General features: G+C 38.0%; 1 protein-coding gene across 5 annotated transcripts in view; it reads right to left on the reverse strand.

Annotated features, from left to right (window-relative positions):
* CCDC149 (coiled-coil domain containing 149) overlaps positions 1 to 16924 on the reverse strand; it is a 52353-nt gene that overhangs the window by 18324 nt on the left and 17105 nt on the right. For all 5 annotated transcript variants that reach the window (XM_032108963.1, XM_032108962.1, XM_032108965.1 and 2 more), the window contains exons 4-9: positions 13532 to 13639; positions 7920 to 8036; positions 6399 to 6571; positions 4864 to 4936; positions 3496 to 3580; positions 2118 to 2262 (exon numbers count right to left, since the gene is read on the reverse strand). In XM_032108963.1, coding sequence (XP_031964854.1) covers positions 2118 to 2262; positions 3496 to 3580; positions 4864 to 4936; positions 6399 to 6571; positions 7920 to 8036; positions 13532 to 13639 — 701 coding nt within the window. The remainder of the gene's footprint in view (positions 1 to 2117; positions 2263 to 3495; positions 3581 to 4863; positions 4937 to 6398; positions 6572 to 7919; positions 8037 to 13531; positions 13640 to 16924) is intronic.

Below are 16924 nucleotides of genomic sequence, written 5' to 3' on the forward strand. Positions count from 1 at the left end.
AACACGGCAGGAGCCGATGGGATCGGCTCACGTTAGCTCGGAGACAAAGGAATAGAGTAGAAGTTTCGCAACCCAAACAAGCTCGGGAAGGGATGGAATGCGATGGGATGCTTCCCCGAGGCTTGTCCTCAGTTTTATAGGGAATTTGAAAACCGCGGTGAAAGGGGAAAACAACCAATGAGTTACAAGCCAGGGGGAGGATACAATTTAGCAAGAACCACGGGGGGAAACCGAGAAGTGGTACAACAAAGAACCAGTGAACAACCGAGTAACCCAGAATTTTCCCGAACAGGGGGAGGCGGCTTGTACCCGCCCAGGGGGTGCAGCTTAGGCTTCTGAGCCGCCCCTCGACCCACCCTCTGAGTCTGCCTCTTCGATCCAGGGGATGGACTGGGATTGATTGGCATCACGCTGACCCAGCCCCACAGTGGGCTGGGTCACAGCAACACACCTCTACCGTTCTGAGAACACTCCTGACCTTGGACTGGTATGGACTGTCATTTCTCTCTAAAACCTGATCTTCTGTTGGCCAAAGAATAGTAGTTTTTGCATATATTTAATCTCTACTCTGATGGCTGTATGTGACCAGTTGCGCATGCAGATGCCATCAGATAAGAATCTGCTAACGTGTGGGTTATCTCAAGACAACCATACTCTGTAGTTGAAAGCAGAAAGTGTAGTATCAGAAAATGAAGCAATCATTGCAATGATATTTGAGAGCTGCAAGAGACTGCATATCACCAAAGAGAAATACAAAATTAAGAAGGAAATTTGCAAAAAAAGAAAGATTATGCAAAATAAAACACTGGGTAGTGATACAGCATCAGGATGTAAACGGCAAAGATTGGTTACACCTGGAACAACAAGTTTTTCTCTGGATGTTTTCCTTCTGATGTTACATTAGCAATAAGAAGGAAGTAAGCAGGTGTTAGCCATTCCTTACCACTGCTCTGTGCAGCAACTCCTCTTGCACCATAGGACAAGAACTGACTGAGCTGCCATCAGGTTAGATCTGGGCTACATTTTCACCACTTTATTCTCCCTTTAGCTGATTAGGCATTCGTTGTCTCAAGAGTATTAAGAGTGGCTATAAACTGCTCCTCTGCGTCTGTTGCTACATCACTAAGAATTATGCAGTGGTGTCTGCCCAGTATCTCAGTTATCAATTTTCAAAATGAATCATCCATTCTAGTGTAATATGGTTTACTTCAGTACTACACCTTTTCAGGAAAGATGTCTGGCTGTTGCTGGCATCTGGTCCTGATGTGTTTTTGAGAAGCCTGAATAACCTCTGATTACCAGTAGTGACTCAGTGTTAAAAAACCCAAAAAACAAAAAACCCACCAACAAAAAGAGAGAGGGGGTGAAACAGAGCACAAAATCAAGGAACACTTCCTAGCTCTGATTTTTATATACTGTATAAGGACAATAATATCAGAATGTCAGAAAATGTGTCAAAAATTTTTATATTCTGCCATGATAGGAACTGTACAAGCCACAAAGAATTCTACTGATAAGCAGAACAGCTAAGAGTAAACAAATTCGCCTTTAAAGTTCAGTTCAGATTTTATAAAAAAACTATACAGTAGCAATCCAACTGTGTTTATCTCCTTCAACTTTTACCAAAGTAACTACAAAAACAACAGGTATCACCTGTATGACACAGGCCACTGAGTGTGTGTCAAATGTTACATTAACCCTTTCAGACTCTTTCCTAGGAGCAACACTAACCCCACGAGTGTTCATTAGAATATTCCTACACTGACACACAATTCTCTCCAGTTCAAGGGTGTCCTTCCTCCCAGCAGCTTTTCTTTAGCTGTCCCTACAGATTTCCTGCTAGAAGTCACTCTGTGTTATTAGAGTTTGTCTTAAACCTGAGCAGCAAACCAATCCTTGCCTAGCAGAGGCAGACAGGTCTCTGTCAACCCCAGAATTTAAGATAAAACTGTAATTTTTCTCAGATCACATATCTGGTCTTAAAAGCTAAAGAATCCACCACTTAACCATGACAATGAATTTTCTGTGAAAATGAATCTTCCTTTCCATTTCCCTTAAATTTTCTCCAACTAGCTTTTCCATAGCTTGATATTTTACTTACAAGTCATGCCACCTACTTGTTGGTTTGCCTTTGGTGTTGTATGACCATGTTTTTTTCATGGATGGTTTCCAGTAATGCAGTGGCCAGTGATTTGAGATCTGAAATGGACTGTGGTGTGGCTGGTAGGCTACATCCATGATCCTCCGACAACAACTCTTGGACTATAATGTTAAAAACACAAATGAGTTCTGGCTTCTCATGCACAGAGATGCAACACGAACACTTAGCATTAAGGAAATATTCCAGTTACTTAAATGAATACATATATTTTTTCTTCAATTAACAAACAAATCCAAAAGACCAGAACTGTAATCTCTAGCTGGCATAAAGATGGAGGCTTTCCAAGCTGATTGTTATTCCACAGTAATAGCCAGAACAAGTCTAGGCAGATGCATCTTATATTAACTTGATTCTTCTTTTGGAAAATTCTTTGTGCTCAGAAGGATACAAAATCATTCTTCTACAGGCCTAAAATTTGGTAAAAACTGGTCATTAAAACCAAAGCCTCCAAGGAACATTTTATATTGATTTTTAGAACCATTATATCCTTCAGGTTATTTAAGACTGATGTGAAAATACAGTCACCCACGAACTCTTCCTCTGCAACTTAGAGTCTGTACCTTTCAGCCAAATTAGGAAGTTCACTAGTATCATTAAAATTTGTAACTAGAACCTGGCTCTGCTTCTTTAAATATATATAGATAGATATGTACATGTATGCAAGTACATGGAGAAGAGGGTAAAAGAGAAATCAAAACCAGAAAAATTAACTTCAACTTACCATGACACTTACTACTGATCTCATGTGCATGTATGAATATACCTACATTTAAACAGTAGGGTGGCAAGGTATACTGCTTGCTTCAAAGAATTTTATCATTCCCTTTCTTTCCTAATCTTGGTATTTTCTTTGAAATGGGGAAAAGAGATTATTCCATTTTGCTACCCATGAAGAAACATGGGACACAAAGATTTCTTGTAAAACATCTGAATGTAAAAGCTTCCAAGAACAGTAGCAGAAAACCTAGTGCCCCTCCTCTACCACCCAGTCTATTTTTCATTGGAATGTGAATTGTGACTGCCATTGTTAGCAGAGCAAAGAGATGAATAAAGAAGTGATTTGTCAGGGTCTAGTGAGTAAGGAAATATTTGATAAAACTAATGGGGGAGAGAATGAATGGCAAAGGAATTAACAAAAGAAGAAGCAGTAATCCAGAGGCAACTTTTATATTGTCAAGTCAACTGAGAAGAGGACAGAATTAGTATATAATAATGAACAGGGAAAGAGAAGAGAGCTTTTGGTTTGGCTGGTAAGGAAAGGGTTACTGAAATTAAGATGTTAGATGAAAAGAATTAAATGAGATATGCAACACCATGCTGCATTTATGCAATACCTTGCTTTGCAGAAAGGACTCCAGTCAGAGCACTGCTACTGGATCTACTATGAGTCTTTGAATTTTTTCGTCTCTCTAGTGCATTCTAGGGAAACAACAAATATCTTATTTAGAAAAACAGTAGCCAACAAATCCTGTCATTAGGAGGAAAGAATCTGGAACATTAGGAGAAGAATCTGCAGAGCAACTCTGCAGGGCCTGGACCTTACACCCATAGTAAACTACAGGGTGTAACTCTCCTAGATTATTATTCTCCAGCCTAAAGTCTTTGCAATGTTACAAAGACTCATCTGTCTCATTGCAATCACTTTACTCCCACCCACTACCCCAAAAGCATATTTAAGACTTGCCTATTTTTTAATAATCTTCTGACTGCCAGTAAAGATACTGCAGTATCCTGTAGACAACATCTGTTGGAAACAAACTTTTCCTAGCATTTCTTTGGATAGGTTTCAGAGGGAAAGTTCCAACTTCTCTATCAGAGTTTCTAGCAGCCCTTTTAGTAACAAATACTGACTTTCAGGAATTAGATGCAGAATGATCCTGCTACAGAAGTTCAGCTCTTTCAATTACAGTTCTGTGAAACCCACCGGACCACCAAGATGCTCAGTTCTCACCGCTAAACTAACTCACACTCCAAGAGACCCAAGTTGCAAGCAGGAACAGACACTGAAATGAAGTTGGTACTTTGACGAGCTTTGCTCATGCACAAAAAACAATCAGTGCTGTGACTACTTTATAGCGACCTAAATGAAGAAGTCCTATTGACAATCCTAAGATTACTCTCCTCATGGTCTGACAAGCAGCCCTCCCCTCCCACTTCCCAAAATCACTTGCAGAAAGAAATAAGAGTGCACCGTTTCTGGGGAGGGCAAATATCAGTCCTGAAGGTTTCATGTAAAACATAACTCAGGAATACCTTAACTCAGGAATGGAGGAACAATGAAAGCTTAGTGATCATTAAGCTACATGAAGAAATAGCACAGCCTCCAGAGAACAGGGAGACAAGATCTTTTTGTGACGGCAACACAGCTGCAGTCATTCACCACTGCACGATCTGCTACTTTTCACCTAAAAGCTGTCTGGAAGGCTGATCACCTGCCCCCCATCAGGATGATGGTTTCCCCATAGAACTTAAGAAAGGTATTTCATTAATTTTTCAAAATACTCTTAACAGGTATCCCTCAGCTAAGAAGCCTAGGAAGAATGGGCATGCAACATGTAAACAATCTAATATTGTCAGAATGTCAATGGTGGATTTTTCTTGAAAGAAAAAATTTGTTCTTTAAACACATTTAACATGAAAATGAACAGTAACTTTCATGAACAAAGAAGCACACTTTAGATGATACACTGAGAGGATCTTACCTTATATTTAGTAATACTAGACTTCAGAAGGTTGACTTCCTCTTGAAGTTGTTTTAATCTCTCTTGAAGATACCTGAAAAAGAAATGTAATCCTTTACTTCATGTTACCTTCAAGTACTGCTTCAAGCGGTCTTCTTTACTATTTGGCATGTCCTCTCTTTGAACTACTGAGAGTTCTTTTCCCTCTGCAGCTCTGTGAGGGATGAAATAACAAAATTTTACTGCTCTTGACCCCATAAAACTTTAAGTAGGGAAACAAATTGCATCAGAACAGGAGGCTGCCCTCCTGTTAGATTTGTCAAGCATGCTGCACAACTATTTTGTATTGGTCGTCTGGTTTCTGGGGAAGAAAGCTAAAAGGATATATTTATGTCTAGAGGAAATAGGAAGCATTTACGCGTGTCCTCTGTACTTGAAGGTCTGTGAGATGGACACATGAAGATTTGTATATATGTCAACACAAGACTCAACTATGCAGAACTTTTGCATTGCAATATCCATCACTTACTTGGCACTTCTCATTAGCAATCACAAAGTAGAAAATTTAACAGTATAGTTGAAAAATGATATACAGTTAAATGAAACAGTACAGTTCTTCCTAATAGAGTTTATGCACTTGAATGAGGCAGTTATTTCCAAATAGGAAAATACCTTTTTTATGTATAAAGGGTTTATAAAATATCCTTTTTCATGTAGTACAACTGCAGCTGTATTAGGGTTTGTGACAATTTAATTATTTCACAGGAAAAATTCACATCACTGTCGGGGAGCAGGGGCTTAAATTGATACAGAACTCTGAAGGCCCACAAAACACAAAAAAACCCTGAAGCTGCTGGGAAGAAGTAATGCCTTTGGTATTACACTTTCTTGCCTGAAGCATAAGTTTTTGTAAATGGATAGTGTCTTCCAAGTTTTATTTCACTTGAAGGTAATTGTTGACATTAAGGGAGATACCTGCTATGGCCCTATCAGTGACTCCTCTCTGTCATCCTTAGTGGAGACCATAAAACACATTCTTTTTCCAAGAAACCAGCAAGAATATCCACATGGGTGATTTCACCAGCAACTTTTGTTGGCAAATCACGCCATGCTGACAACCTCTCCCTGTGGAGAAAATTATGTCTGAAACTGTTAACTCAGGATACTCAAAGTCCCTGTTTCCAGTTCGAGATTAGTCCAAGACAGCTCTCTGGGAGTTTCTGAATACACAAATTTTTAATATTCCTGCTTCTGGTGCCATACAGTGATGGGAATAAAAAGGTCTTCACTTCTCTTCCTTCTCCTTGTTTATCTTGATTTGGGAACATCACTGACATGTAGCCAAATACAACACTGGTAATTTCCTGCACCCTAGCTTTCTCAATATTATTTAATGCTTAGTTACAGTATAAACAAAACAGACAAAACAAATTACCGAAATCTCTTAGCTTTTATTCTTGGATATATTTCCTTTGAAGTTTTGTTGTGACAGACTTCCCGATACTCCTATTACAACACCACACTGGGTTTTTTTAGGGAAACAGTAATGCACTCACCTGTTCTCCATACACAGAGCATCTATGTCGATGATACGGTTTTCATGCCCTCCTAAGACATGATTCAACTCTTGGTTTAGTCTGTCAGACTTATCTTGGTAAACAGAGCGTTCCTCTTTCACATCCTGTAACTCATCCAGTGCAGCCTGAAGATCATATCTCAGAGTCTCAATCTGAGAAGAGAGTTGTATCAGTACAAGTTTAAACAAGAGCTACCATAGCATCCAGCCTGAAAACAGTAACATGCACATGTTTGAACAGTATTGATTTTGGACAGTTAGAAGTCTTTTCAAAGCTCATAACCGCAGGTATTTTTACTCAATTTTGGGAATATTTCATTAATTTGGAGTTAAGTAACTTTACCAGTTAGATTTGTTTGACAAAATTTCTAGAAAACAACTAAAATGTAACAGCAAAAGAAACCTACTGTAATTCTGCTGCAAACATATTAAGGTGGTTTTATCATATAATTTCTAGGACTCCAAGAATTAAGTCAACTGAATAAGAACTTCTCAAAAAGCCTGTAAGTGGGAATTGATATTAATCATGGGACTTGAGTAATGAAGTTCCACAGAATAAGAACTGAAAAAGTGCAAAATAAGCCAACACAGAAGCAACAGGATGAGCTTTGCTATTAAGCAAAAGAGTGAAGAAGTCCAGTGTGAAAGATACTCAAGGACAAAGAGCTTCAAACTTCCAAGGAGATCAAACTGAGTTTGAGAAAAGTCTGCAGTGACAGACTCCACACACACCCCAGAAAACATGGATAAGGCAGGAAGGGCAACAGACCATTTAAAAGAGGCCAGGTGATGAACAGAAAGAACACAAGCTTGGGAACAGAGTTAGCAGAGAGGATCACACTGGAAGAACTCCAACAGCCTTTCTGGTAAAGTACAGTGGTGCTGCAATTGAAGGAAGACTGAAAAACCAGAAATACACACCTCTCCTGTATCACAGAATGGTTCATTCAGGTTGGAACTGACACGGGTAGGAATCAGTGTGGGAAAAACTGAGAACACAGACCCGCAAAACTGTCCAGAAGTTTATGTATCAGTATTAGGGAGAAAGTCTGATGCTTCATGGTAAAGAGCACTCATAACAGACTTGAGGAAGGGGAAATAGGTCTGATGTGAGAATTTTTCAGAAGAGGAGAAGAAATAGCTTGGAGGCAGGAGGAAGAGGACACTAACAATGCTTCTACAGAAAATTTGATTCAGAGGGTATCTTTAGGAGGTACATCAGCCACTGTACACCATGTTGAATACTTGTAACAGCCTTCACTAAAGAGTACCTTTCATTGACATTCACTGATAATATTCAATTGTCACAAGTTGTTGCTGGACATTAAAAAGAAAAGGAGAATCAATAATCTAGAGGAGAAATTCCTGAGATTAAGAATTCATTCTAATCACTACTTCCAATGTCAATCAGCTACCAGCCCTTCAAACAGAACTGAAGTTATTTACTTACTACTACAATAGCTCTGTAAAACATGACACTATATGCCCATTTAATTATTACCTGTTCTCGAGCCTTCTCCAACTGTTGAACAAGGTCCTCCCGTTCATGTGCTGCAAAGTGGCGAGCCCCAACTTCATCATCTCCTAGTCTTTGCTTTGCTATGGTCATTCGAAGGAGCTGCCATGACAAAACCAGAATTCAATAAGCAAGAGAACATAGGCTGTAGCAGCAGAGTACATCTGTATTAGAAAGAGTAAAGCTGTCATAGATTGCAGCTCTTCCAGGCCATTATTATTTAATAATAATATTTATTATTATTAAATAATACCAGCTGGTATTATTTAAACCAGAGGGAGTCTTCTGAGCTGAGGGTTCAATCCTGTTCTAAGTGAAAAAATCCAGTTGAACAGTCAAAGCATCCACAGGAATTGAATCAGACCCTGCAACAACAGTCACCAGAGCATACAAATGATGAAAGATCAAGACGACAGACATGGTCAATGTTTTTTAGGAGTGACAGGAACTAATTCCACTCAGACTAAAACTAGAGAATTATCAGAAAACCTTTTTGTCAATATGTAAATATTAAAATTCTCTGCAGCAGAGAACTCTTCCTAGTTAATAAAAAGGAATGAAGTGGCTTGTCCAGCTTAATTTTAGTGACACTACATAAAACCCCCCCATGCTACATCAGTGCAGAATTTGTATTAACAGCTGCTAATACATTTGCTTATGTATTATTTTTTCAGTCTACTCACAAAAGCTAATTCATGTCAAAACCAAAGAAATGGGCCAACAACAGAAATACTCAGCCAAAATGCTCAAGCAGCTAAAGAACTCCTGAGCTTGTGATTGCTGAAAACAGTCTGACTTGAATTAATACACATTGACATTCAATATCCAAAGCAAAAAGCAACAACCTTTCAAGGACCATGGAGTATTAAGTACCAATCTATAATGCATTCAGCATTTACAGTTGTTTATACTCAGTACAACTGGGCCTCATCTTTAGGAGCTCCACAGACCAGGAACCCACCACAATAACAGCCTGACTTTCTGTATCTTTGACTGCACCAAGGAATTAATGTACATTATTATACTGCAGAGTTAGGAAAAAAAAAAAAAATCAATCTTCTGAAGTAGAAGATTGTACATTAAAATCTATCTTTGGTATTTATGGGATGCCTGTCACCATAGCTACAATGTGCCAGTTAAAATCCTGCTGATGCAAGACAGACTACCAAAACTCATCCTCCCCCACTTATTTCAGCTCCAGTTCAGTGCAAGTCACTGAGCTAGTACAATGTGTGCTGATAAGAAGTTCACTTGTTCAGGGGAAGCTGGGCTGCAAAAGCAACTGGTTTTGGCAAACTACATTTCCCTATCCCCACAGGAAAGTGCAAACCACTGCACAGTTTAGTAAGGATGAGTGGAAACTAAAGAGATATACACTCCTATTAATTTCTTTATCAAAACAGTAAGTCAAAAAGGCAACTAGCAAATCCTAGAATGGCTTCATAGCTATTGGATTTTTTTAAAATGCTAAAGTGCTGATGAACAAAAGGTGGTCATGTCATTTAACTCAGATTAATTTAATTTCTAGAATCTCTCTCTAGTGACAAAGACCACACAAAACAAATGTAATAACATTTTGAGGTGTCAATCTTGTTCAAAAAAAACTGGAAATGGAAAGAGGCATCACACTTTATTAATGCTTCCAATGCCTGCAGCAGAGCAAAACTTCTGCATAACACTTGGCACAAGGCTGGGAACGGGACCAAAGCTGTCACCTGTGCACTATGACCAACTCTCCTCCAGCCCAGGAGGGGGTGAGGCATAAGATATAACTGCAAGCAATTATAACTTGCAAGGTCAAACAGTCTGTCAATAAAAGGAGAACTCTTTATTTACTACTAATTTTGAGGAAAAAAACCCCCCAAAACCCTGAAGAGTCTTATGAAAAGAATGCTTCAGAAATCCAAATTCATCCAGTAAAAGCAGCATTATTAACATACACAAAATACAGTAAAATACCAATCCATAAAACAACAGAGTGCTTCTTCCAGACAGTTGGCCAATCAGAGAGTTGACAGGGCAGAACAGGCCAAGTCGTTTAATTCTGCATTGTGAATGTCTCATGAGGCAGCACCACCTGCTACAAAATTCTTCCCTGAAAATGCTGTGACCCAAAGAGACATTGTTATGCCAGAGGTTTAAGGGTTTATCTTACATATTAGTGCTGTTATAAACTTTATACACTTGCCCTCTAGATGCTGTATTTTTGTTTCTGTCATTCAGAAATCACTAAGGAAAAGACCACTCAAATTCATTTTGCATCTAGAGAATAGGTTAACACTACTCCTCAGAATTCTGTGGACAGCATTCACAGCTGAATGGATTTAAACTAATGGCACCTCACCAGAGAAAACTCCTGTTTGTCAAGAACCCATAAATTGTTAACCAAAACAATCCAGTGCTGCAAGCACTGTCTTTTTATTTTAATATCACAGCTTTTTCCTGTATCACTTTCAGCTAAGATAATTATTTACAAAGTAGCAAACAGTGTATCAGCCCACAATGCCTAAAACAGCATCACTGGGATAGCTGCTGTGCAGGCTAGGAGTTCATAGACAATGCCTGCACCAAAGCTGGACACTCCTGATTATCAATAAAACACACAGAAGGAAAAGGGAAACAAGCACAACCAATTCTTCATGGAAGGCAGAAACCATCATATTCAGCCACAGTCACAGCAACTGCCTTCACATATTATCTACAAAATCTTAAAATGTGGACCAGAACTATGCAAATATGCTACCTGAAGTCCCAGCTCTGCCAAAACACACATGCCACATTTAACACTTCTCCCTGTTGCTGCATGAATGATTGTCTGCCTGGCAATAAGGAACCGACAGTAACACAGCAGCCATTGTTCCCCATGCACCTTCCTCTCGCTCAGAACTTCTCTTGGCAGCTTACAAAAGCAATTCTTTGCATGGGTAGGGGTTCAGGTGAAGGCAACTGAGTCATCTTGTCTTGCAGAAGTCTCCAGTTTGTCTTAAGCTTTCCATTTTTACCCTTTTACATGAGAGAATTAGATTTCTTAACTATATTCTTCTATGTTTTAGTAATTGTTTCCAAGCATTGCTGCCAAAACGTTAGGAAGGAAAAAGATTTACAAGTAACTACCATAAACATAGAAGAGTTTTCATGTATCAGAACTTGTGAGACTGTGATCAATCATAAAAATAAATAGCCTTAGATATCTGTTGCTGGAATGCTGCAGTCTAACTACTGCTGTATTTTTCAAACTGCAGCAACAAATCCTTCCAGAGACTGTATGAAGAAGTTTTATTATTTGTGCCAACAAAATTCTACTTGAAATGAGAGGAAAAAATTATTCCAGTTAAACCAAATGCAAGTAATTTGTTATTGCCTAACTGATGATATGTTTAACATGATTTCAACAAGTAAAACATCTCCAGTTCAAGGTCTTCTTGCTAATCCAAGTGACTTTATCCTACTTGTAGCAAACATTAAAATGGTGAAAAACAAGTCAAGCCATCAAAACACTTCTTTATCAATAGAGCTAATGTGTGATATTTAAAGAGATTTTTTTTTTCTTTTTTAGTCCTGCAAAGCTCTTGCCACTCAGTGACAAAGCCTGCATGAGTCACCCCTGCTCAGACACAGGCAGAATTGTTCATCCGTATGCAGCTTCACTTTCTGCAAAAGCAGCTGTTTGTTCATCTCCTGCCAGAAGTAAGGCTGACGTAGACCAGCTGGGCAGGATGCCCTCCCTCACTTTGGAAAAAGCAGTGAGAAGAATGCAGGGAAAAAATGTAAGAACAAGCAAATTATTACAGTTTTTTGTTTTGTATATACCATGCATTGTCTGGACTCCAGTGCCTGAGGTAGCCCAGCTGCCAGTACAGGAGAACTGATGAGCAGAAGAGAATGGCTTTGTGAACAAGCCTAGAATTTTATCACTGAAGCTTGTAGGGAGAGAAATCTGACACAGGAAGAGAGTGCTAAATCCCTCAGAGAGATGGCAATGCTTTTTTAGGCACTTTGAAAACCAGCAACCTGACTCTAAAATAAGCTCTATTTCTCATTTACTAGGAAAGTGAAGAATGTGTTCCAAAAATGAAAATCCTAGTCTAAATTAATCCATGTCTGATGCAGCTCTTTCCTCCCACTTTTTATTTAGTGATGCACTATTTTGCACCTTTCAGAGAGAGGCACGCTGGGCAGAATAACTCCTTTTGTACTTTTCCATTCATTTTGAGGAGCACATATTTAAATTCATGCTGAGGTGTCACGAAGATGACCAGTTAATACCAAGTTAACCCACAAAGGTGAACCTGAACAGTGCCAATTCAAGCACAAAGAAGTAGGCTCTGTGTTACCAAGATCATATATTGTCATAAGCAACTAGAATAGGTACATGACCTTGATATTTAAATGTGTTGTAGTTTTACTACCCTTGTTTTCTGTTTGTACTTACAAACCCTTGCTATCTGTTCAGGACTGGCTTGGAAAAGGCTGTATGGCATAATATTGGTACTGGAGAACTGCAAGGCACTGACTTCTACACTGTAATATAGCTCAAACAGAAACATGCAAATGAAAATGAACAGTGGGAAACCTGGTCTTTGAAGACTTGAGCAAGTTATGCTGAATGCTATGAATACTACAAATTCAGGTTTCACTTGACCCTTTCCCAGCTCTCTGAACACCTTCAAGGGAGGTCTTTGTGACAAACTGTGAAAAAACCTGCATTATCACAATATACTTATGTTTAAAAGAAAATAAATAAAATAAACTTAAATTGAAAGAAACAAACCCCATCCGAATAATTAAAAGCCATGTCATTTTTATTCACATTTTAAAATCCCATCATTTCAAAACTGCAGTTGAGGGAGGGAAGTTATCATTATTTGTTTCAATTTTTTACTTTGTTAACCACCTCGACTCTCCAATTCAACCTCTCACTAGTTTGATCTCTGAATGTACTTTTGCATAAAGCTCCAGCTGTGAATGTTACACACATTTGGCTTGAGTTTAAATATTTCAATTAATGGAGACAACAGGAGTTTGATTAATACAAAATGGCAGATTTTGAGCAATGTTCCATATAACTTGCTAAATTTAGCAATGAAATAAATTGGTTATGTAAGGGTAATGGGATGAGGGTTTAATACAAAGCTCACTATACACATTTCTGATCAACTACTCCATATTTTTTAAGGAAAAATTATGCTCCTCCAACATTTACTAAAGTTTTGCTTTTCAGTGCAAAAACCTAAAAATTATCACATGAAGAAGACATGCTTATCTGTACTTATTTGTAAGAGGAAATACCACTAATAAAATATGGGGTTTTTTTAAAAAAGAAAGGAGCATAGAAAGTCTGAGAGCATTAAAGCAAGGCTAAATACAAAATAGATAGCTAAGGACATCAGAGCAAAAGCAGCATACAAAAATATATAATAAGCTGCACTTACTGGTATCCTTTACAGCTTCTGTAGTTCTACTGTTCTAAGCATTTATTGCAATTAAAGTATTCTAGAAGTTCTTTAAGCCATTATTTTAGTTGTTTTCTTAAGAAGTAATGCAAAACTCTAGCCCAGTTTACACATTCCATGCAATTTACTGGCAGTCTGTAATACCTTATTGTCCCCTTGTACTTCTCCCAGTCTCTGTTGGAGCTCTCCAATCTCTTCTCCAAGATGTTTATTTCGATCTTGAGCCTCACTCAGCAGTTGAGCAAGATTTGCCTAGAAAAGGAGTAAATATCAGCCAGAAGTCAGTGTCTGTGGAGAGAAATGTAAGTAGTGATTGAAAAGAAACCCTTGAATTACTCCTTATCTGCCAACGATCTTTACTTTTATTGTTGGTGGTACCCAGACTTCATGCTTCACTAGAGAGATAACAAGAAAAGTCACCTGAGTTCCTTTATCTTTCACAGTAGAAAATACATACAGCACGTGTGCATACAGACTCCTAGAAAAGCACACAAACCCCAAACAAGAGAAAGTGAAAACATCTACACTAGTTCCAGTATCGTGGCTGGTGGGAAGAATTAAGTTCAGAATACTTTGACAATATTTATAGAAAGCTGCCAAAATAATAGTTTTAAACTTGCATATAACTAGCCAAAAGGCACAGCTGAGAAATAATTATGATACAATTAAAGTCCTTAATAGTGTTTAGAGCAGATTTCCAGCCAGTAAAGAGGTCGTCAGCCGAAGTCCATGTCCCCATATGGAGCTATACCATGGATATCTACTAGCACAAAACTTCAAACATGACCTGATTTGTGTTGTTAGGTATCACCTAGATTCTGGAAAAATTGAGGTGAAAGCTGGAGTTTAAAACCAAACCACTCCATTCCCCACTCAATAATCCACATCAAAAGTAGTTATTCACATTAACCTGCTAAATTAGCAGGGCAAGTAGTCTGGTCTATAATCTTACAATTAAATTCCATCCACTTGAACACTAACCAAAAAATAAATGCAATCTCCTCTTTTTCTATACATGCTATCTGAAAATGAGCAAATACTACAGGCAAATTTATTCCATTTTTACCCTAAAAATGTCTCATGAATACACAAACATTGACTCAACACAGGAAAAGCCTACCAGTGTCAGCTTTTCTAAGAGAGTTAGAATCACAGTGACTAAGGTGCAGCCTTTCAAGACATTGCCTGTGGACAGCTCAGTGTGTCATCCATTGTCATAAATCTCAAGAGTATGAAAAGAAATGAAAAAAGAATTTTTGGATCTTCTAAGCATGACTTAGTAAAGCCTCATGAGTCAGTATCTCTGAGCCACGCTTACACATACTCCCTGGATTTGAGGCCAATGCATCAACTGACTGTAATTCATCAAGTGACTGTTCCTAGTTCTCTCTTGGTATTTTAGGTTTAGTTTCTCTACTTGCTGTGCTTCTCTTTCAACTCCCCCATTTCTCTACTCTGACATCTCTCTTTTTCAATCTCTTTTACCCAGTGATTCTACTACCACTTGAGTCTCATAGGATGTTTTCATTAATTTTATCTTTACAACTCATACACTATCAAACCAACACGGTATCTGATAGCCATTACTGCAATCTTGCTCCTTGTTCACTAACAACTGCCATTCCTACATGTCCTGCTTTGCATTTAAGAGAACTATTAAGAGAAATGTATAAATGAGAATAGTAACATGAACATAGCTATGCATGCATACAACCATTTGCAGTACTAGACTATTAAGCAACCATCAACTAGAACTTTTGTACATTACTATTGAAGAAGGTAACTCCAAATTCCAATTGCTCTTAATTAGCAATAACTTTGAACTTTTAAACAGGAAAAATAACTCGAGAAACTGACAACATCCTACTTGATGAACACAAAGCCTAAGTCACTGCTACACCTTCTGTATTTCTGATGCTTTGAGACCAAAATTTCAGAAGAAAGCAAGGTAAATTTCACACAGTTTTGGAAGAGATTAAAGCATTTTTTAAACTACTGACAAACCTGAAGACTGAAAATAAATAATTTGGGGGAAGAGTGTAATAGCAAAAGAACCCTGTAAGTAGCCAATTACAGGACTAAAATTAAGCTGCTTCTAATTTTATTTTCAAGACAAGAACCATTCAAGTAATGCAAAAGACTCCTCATCTATGCTTTGGTGGACTGATTTTTTTTTCCTACATCTTAAACAAACAGTGTAATAGTCATTCATATAATGAATGAACCAAGGAGCTTCAGAACACATTCAATCAATGGTTTTGAGAAGTACTTCTAAATGGCTGTTTAAAAGAAAGAAAACAAAGAATCCATGTTTGCAGGAAATTGTATTTAAACTGAAGTATCTATGGCTACTGCTCAGATGCAATTTTTAATTTTTTTTAAAGAAAGTTGACTTTCAATAAAGCCTGCGTCAGTTAAAAGGAACATGATTTGCACAAATCTCTCTGAAACACCTCTATTTATAAAGTTCCTTTTTATGATGAATTGGAACAACTCCTGCAATAGCACATGTAATTTCAACACCTGGAAAGAACTCAATTTCACTAATCAGTGTTTACAACCGTAACACCAGGATTTCAGCAGTCTGTAGTTAAAACCTGGCTCCCAGTAGTGGCAGGAAAGGCATTATTACCATGCCTATACTAAATCTTCCTGCTCAGATTTATTTCCTTTAAAACCATTTCTCTGGGATTGCAATTCTATGCTGAATTTTATTTGTCAGTCATATAAATGACTTAACGTGACAAAAACCTTTATATTCATGACAGAGATATTGGAAGAAACTTGAAACAAAGAATTTTAGACACGAAAATAAACCAGCCTTGTTCGACCATGCCAAGAGCATTACAATGAGCTAAGTATAGATTTGCTCCTTACTGCAAGCCTTGTATTATACTTCTGTTAAACTGAAACAACCAAGCTATGTCACAGAAGTAATCTCCAGCAATTACTCATTTCCCTGGCTTAGCCACACAATGTATAATTTAGACTGTTACAAGTTTCAAAGGTCTTGGCAAGACCTTATTAAAGCTCATGGTTAAATGTGGACAGAAGGAGAAATATTTGAGTTTCAAAAGTGCTCTACTAGGCTTAAGGAGAGCCAGCCATGAGGACACGTTGAATGACACCTGGACTTGGTACCATTTCTTTGGCATATAGAAGAAAACATACCATATGGTTGAAAGATGATAAAACTAACAATGGAGCACTGCCTTCGTGTACCTGCAAGCGTGTATTTTTCGAGGAAAGGGGAGAAATCTATGCAAGGGCAAAGGAATTCATTTTTACATTTGGCAACTTCTTTTCAATATTCATAGAACAAACACAGAATTCACTCAGAAATCCAAGACAAGTTACTTCAACAGACAATAAAGCTCATATCATTTACCCATGCAACAGAGAACAACGTGTGTAAATTAGCCAAATTCAGCTTCTCTAGATTCCATTTCTTCGACAGTTTCTTTTGATTTTAGGTGAAGCCTTAAGAAGACTTCTGAAACTGTGAAAGACTTTACTTCTTTCACTCACATTATACAG

The sequence above is a fragment of the Corvus moneduloides genome, chromosome 5 (genome assembly GCF_009650955.1).
Source record: "Corvus moneduloides isolate bCorMon1 chromosome 5, bCorMon1.pri, whole genome shotgun sequence".
In the NCBI taxonomy this organism is placed as follows: domain Eukaryota; kingdom Metazoa; phylum Chordata; class Aves; order Passeriformes; family Corvidae; genus Corvus; species Corvus moneduloides.